This window comes from Acanthisitta chloris, unplaced genomic scaffold, assembly GCF_000695815.1.
Source record: "Acanthisitta chloris isolate BGI_N310 unplaced genomic scaffold, ASM69581v1 scaffold29546, whole genome shotgun sequence".
Classification (NCBI taxonomy): domain Eukaryota; kingdom Metazoa; phylum Chordata; class Aves; order Passeriformes; family Acanthisittidae; genus Acanthisitta; species Acanthisitta chloris.
This window is the reverse complement of record NW_008676949.1, coordinates 4,301-9,211: the sequence shown is the minus strand read 5'-3', so window position 1 is coordinate 9,211 and position 4,911 is coordinate 4,301. Positions and strand designations below refer to the sequence as shown.

Genomic DNA, 4,911 nt, shown 5'->3' with positions numbered 1-4,911 from the left:
GGAAAGAGTAGACAGGTTATATGCTTTCTTGGGCTCTTACAGTGGAGGAATACAGCACTCTTGCATTGTAAAATTGTTTATTTCCATTCTGTTGCACTGTGTTCCAGACTAGTAGAGCCAGAGCATGAATCTCTAATTATGTGAACTTGTATGTCTGCCTTTAAATTTTGCTATGAAATTGTTTAAATATCTATATTTGTTAATAGTGACTAGAATGAATTTAATATTGGAGATCAGCTACAATAAACTAGTTCATACTGCAGTTGTGTACCCCTGAAGAGGGACAGCAATGATGTTTGCATTATCAGCTTCTCTGCAAAGTGCCAGGGAGAAGACTGTCAGGTTTTCCAGTTGTATTAGCAAAGAGGGGATTGATGTTTTTCTTTGTTTCCATTTCTCTTTTCCATAGGTTGTTCCAACAATCCTGGAGAAATTTAAGGAGAAGAAGCCTCAGGTAGTGCAGGCACTGCAGGAAGCTATTGATGCCATCTTTCTAACAGTAAGAGTGAAAATTTTCCCATTATCTGAGAATTGGTCTCTAATTTTTATGTGCTCTTCTCTTTACTTAAGCTAATGACTTCTTTATTCAATATTGTAGACCACATTGCAGAACATAAGTGAAGACATTTTGGCAGTAATGGACAACAAAAACCCAACAATTAAGCAACAAACATCCCTTTTCATTGCAAGAAGCTTTCGTCACTGCACACCTTCTACTTTGCCAAAAAGCCTGTTGAAACCTTTCTGTGCTGCACTTCTCAAGGTAAGGCAGGAGGAGCTTGTACTTCTCTGGCATTGACTTGAGCACTGTTGTTGTGGAGCAGTGGATTGTTTTCAGAGGCAGACCCATCTGGTAGTGCAGGGATCCAAGAGTTCTTGTGTACTAGGTAGCCACAGAGTCAGTTTTGATTGCTGTCCAGCTTGAAGGTGACTGTTAGTCGTAAGAACAATTTCGTTGCCTTTCTCTTAGCTTTTCTGAAGCTGTAGACCCACTAAGCTTGCAATAGATTAAGGCAGCAATTTGCAATTATTAAACTTCCATACACTGCTGCTTGCTTCTTGCAGATGTATCTAGCAAGTTTTTGTTGGAATGCCATATACCACTTCCCATAAAGAAAAGAACCATTGTTGATTCATACATGGCAGTGACACTTGGAGCATTTATCAGCGTAAATGAGAATGATGTATACTTTCTTGTTACTGTGAAATAACCTTTTTCCTGTAATGGGAAATATCTCTGGCTTCAAAAATGGAGATTTGAACAAGGTTGCAGAACTTTGAATTTCTTGTGAGCTTTCCTGGTGTTGCAGGATCTATTAAAGCATTGATGTTTGACCTCTTCTTGTGTCAAGGGTCCAAAGGTAGGGAAACAGTAGACTTGATCCATACATAGCAAAACAAAAGTGAAAACCAGCATTTTTCTTTCTGCAGTGAAATGTGAAAGATTATTTTGTAGTAGGTTTTTAAAGGGGAGAAGATTTATATGGATGATGATTAGCTGTGTATTACAAGCCACATGACATGAGTTGTTTTTCCCTGCAGCATATCAATGATTCTGCTCCTGAAGTAAGAGATGCTGGATTTGAAGCATTAGGCACTGCCTTGAAAGTGGCTGGAGAGAAAGCTGTGAATCCTTTCCTAGCAGATGTAGACAAACTCAAGCTTGATCGGGTGAGTTCATTGTTATAAATGTAAAAAAAGGCTCCATTTATCCATTTAAGGTGTATCTTAGGCTTGAGTAGATTAAAGAGGATGTTTTAGCCTACTGACTTTTAAGTGCATTTTTTTCTTTCTTACTTATGTTACTGTGCTTTCAGGGAATCTGTAAATATCTTAGTTTTTCCTAGATTATCAAGCTGGTTTTGTTCTACCACATAAAATGCTTTAATATGCTAACATTGCACCTCTTCATTCTTATGTAAAGTATCTGTGGTTTCAAGACTGGTATTTGAGGTGGGTTGTAAGGTTTGTCTGGTGTTGTTTGGGCTGCTTTGTTGGTTGGTTGTGTGTGAGGTGTTTTGAATACTTTGTGTCTGAAACAAGGTTTGAGGTCACAACCATGTGGTCTAAATCAATATTATTAGATAGGATTTGGTACTAAAGACTTCATCTCCAACAACCAAGTTTTTATACTTTGCCATAAGCTGACAGGTGTTGACTGAATTAAGATTTTAGAATTTAAGGTGCTAAGAATTAGTCCTTAGAGCATCTGTGTCACTAGGATGTCAGTGCTTTCTTTGTGTATAAATGCATTTTGTTTTCAACTAGGAAAATTTTTCAGGCAATACAGTGGTAGCTGATGCCATTGTCTGGTTAACCTTACTATTGTAAGGAACACAGGATAACAAAGTTTTGTAAAGTAAACAACTTAAACTCCATGTTTTTTCCAGAGTAGTCAAGTTTGAGCCACTGCTGGTGAAGGAGCACTGTACATCCAGCTGAGGTAGCTAAATATATTTCCCCTTCCCCTCCCTTTTTTTTTTTTTTTCTCCCCACTGCTTGGCAGATTAAAGAGTGTGCTGAGAAGGTAGAACTGATTTATGGTAAAAAGACAGGAGGAGGAGTTGAGAAAAAAGAAGGCAAGCCTATTGCTGGGAAGACCCCTGCTATTTCAGGGACTGGGGGAGATAAAGAAGCAAAAGATGCAGCAACCAAACCAGGATCACTGAAAAAAGCATCTGCTGTGAAGGTAAGAGATTGTCTGACAAACAGTTGTTGATGATTGCATCAGATAGTTACTAAAGATCAGGGGTGGTCTGTTAAATGTCTCCCTCCACTGAGGTATTAATGTCCTTTTGCAAGAGGAGGTGAGCCTAACAGTGAAAAGAATCTGGGGCTCTACAAGAATGTACTAGATGAAGTCTCTGTTTATAATGATACAAACTGTCTTGTCACTCATGTCTTAGTATCAGCTTTTGATTTTGAAATAGTGATAAACCAGTGGAGGCATTCAGAGGAGCCTCAGATACAATAATGTTGATATGCTCTGTGGTGATATAGTGATACTTGGCTGAAGTCAGCATCTCTTATAACTAGCAAGGTTACTGCTTAAGTGTTGGGTTTTTTCAGTGTCACTTGTAGTTTGTCCCTTTTGTTTATTTGTAAATAGTTTGAACAATTGACCTGTATTTCTTTAGATTATGCTTTGGATTTTTAAAATTGACCTAAGTAGCACAGTAGATGCTCTTTGTAATACCCTACTTCCTTCTCCAGGTGAGACAGATGATATATTTTGAAATCTATTGATCCCTCTGGTAACCTGGAAAAGAAACTCCAGTCATAAGTTCTATATCTAATCAGTATCCATGGGAATATATACAGAGGAATTAATTATTTCCTGAGCCTTCAAAAATACATGCATTCTTTCCCTTGTCATCTTCCATTGTTGTGTGTCCCTGTGACTGTGTTCTATAAAACCTGTAGTCTAAAAGGAACATATAAATTAAATAATCTCTATCTGAAAATGGTCTTTGCCTTCAGCTGTTAGGGTACCAGAGAGATATGGGGTTTTTTGACATTGGGGTATAGAAGTGTGGAGAAAAAAAGCAGTTCCTTTTGTATCTGAATTAGAGATGTGTTTGATCTTGGCTAACTTGTCCATTACCTTTCTAGTCTGGGGTCCCACCAAAGAAAGGCAAACCAGCTGCAGCTGCAGGCACAGGAGGTGCTGGGGCTAAAGGCAAGAAGGGTCCTGAGACCAAAGAAATATTTGAATCAGATCTCTCCGTGAGTATTCTGCTATTTTCTGAAATACAAAGTCCTCTGTGTATGTAGCTTTGGTTAATCAGTTCTTCAGCTACTACGAAATTTTTTGCTGAATTTGGGTTGATACTTGTTTGTTGTTGTTAAGAGAAGGGAAAGCAATATGTATCATTTTCTAACTGGTGAAACAGATCTCTGGTAAATACACCGTCAGGCTGTTGTTGGTACCAGGCCATGTAAGACAGTAAGGAATAAGCCATGCTAATATAATGTATATAATTGTCCCTGAACTAGGAACAAATGAAAAAAGGTAATGATATAACTACTTTCTATGTGTAATTTAGGACATGTGATTTGCTGAAGGTGTCTGGTATTAGAAGCCTGAGGATGACATTATTCTGGAGCTCACATTGAAATTTGAAGTAAAATATATTAATAATTAAATGAACTAATACAAATTAAGGGTAGGGTTGGGACAGGGCATGTTATAGTGGGGGTCTGCTACAGACCACCTGATCAGGAGGAGGCTGTGGATGAAGCCTTCTACAGACAGATGAGAATAGCCTCAAGCTCACAGGCCATGGTCCTCATCAATCACCCCAATATCTGTTGGAAGAGCAACGTGGCAGTGCCTAGGCTCTTTAAATGTGTTAATGATAACTTCCTTACACAGAAGATAGAGAAATCAACAAGGAAAGGAACTGTGCTGGACTTTGTGCTCATCAACAGGGAGGAGCTGGTGAAGAATGTGGTGCTCCAAGGCAGCCTTAACTGTTAGTGACCGTGAGATGGTGGAGTTTGAGATCCTCAGGGCAGTGAGGAAGGTGCACAGCAAGCTCACTGCCTTGGACTTCAGGAGAGCAGACTTTGGCCTCTTCAAGGACCTTCTTGGCAGAGTCCCTTGGGATGAAGTCCTGGAATGCAGAGGTCTGCTGGCTGATACTCAAGGATCATGTGCTTCAAGCTCGGGAGCAATGCATTCAGGCACAGAGGAAGTCAGGAAAAATGCCAGAAGGCCCCATGGATGAATAAGGAAGTGCTGAGGAAACGCAGGGGGAGAAAGACACCTTTAGGAGGTGGGAGGGAGAACAAATGGACTGGGAGAAAGAAGTTATAAGAGAAGCTAGAGACATGATCAGGGAGGCTAAGGCACAGTTGGAATTGAGGCTAGCCAGAGACATTAAGGATAATAAGAGGGGCTTCTACAGG

At 39.6% G+C, this 4,911-nt stretch overlaps 1 protein-coding gene across 1 annotated transcript in view; it reads left to right on the top strand.

The window, feature by feature from the left end:
• Positions 1 to 4,911, top strand: part of LOC103803760 (cytoskeleton-associated protein 5-like) — a gene marked incomplete at its 3' end in the record, with an annotated part of 17,984 nt that overhangs the window by 9,136 nt on the left and 3,937 nt on the right. The window contains exons 9-13 of the mRNA XM_009076332.1: positions 410 to 499; positions 599 to 763; positions 1,543 to 1,671; positions 2,507 to 2,689; positions 3,613 to 3,726. Of these exons, the coding sequence (XP_009074580.1) occupies positions 410 to 499; positions 599 to 763; positions 1,543 to 1,671; positions 2,507 to 2,689; positions 3,613 to 3,726 (681 nt within the window). The remainder of the gene's footprint in view (positions 1 to 409; positions 500 to 598; positions 764 to 1,542; positions 1,672 to 2,506; positions 2,690 to 3,612; positions 3,727 to 4,911) is intronic.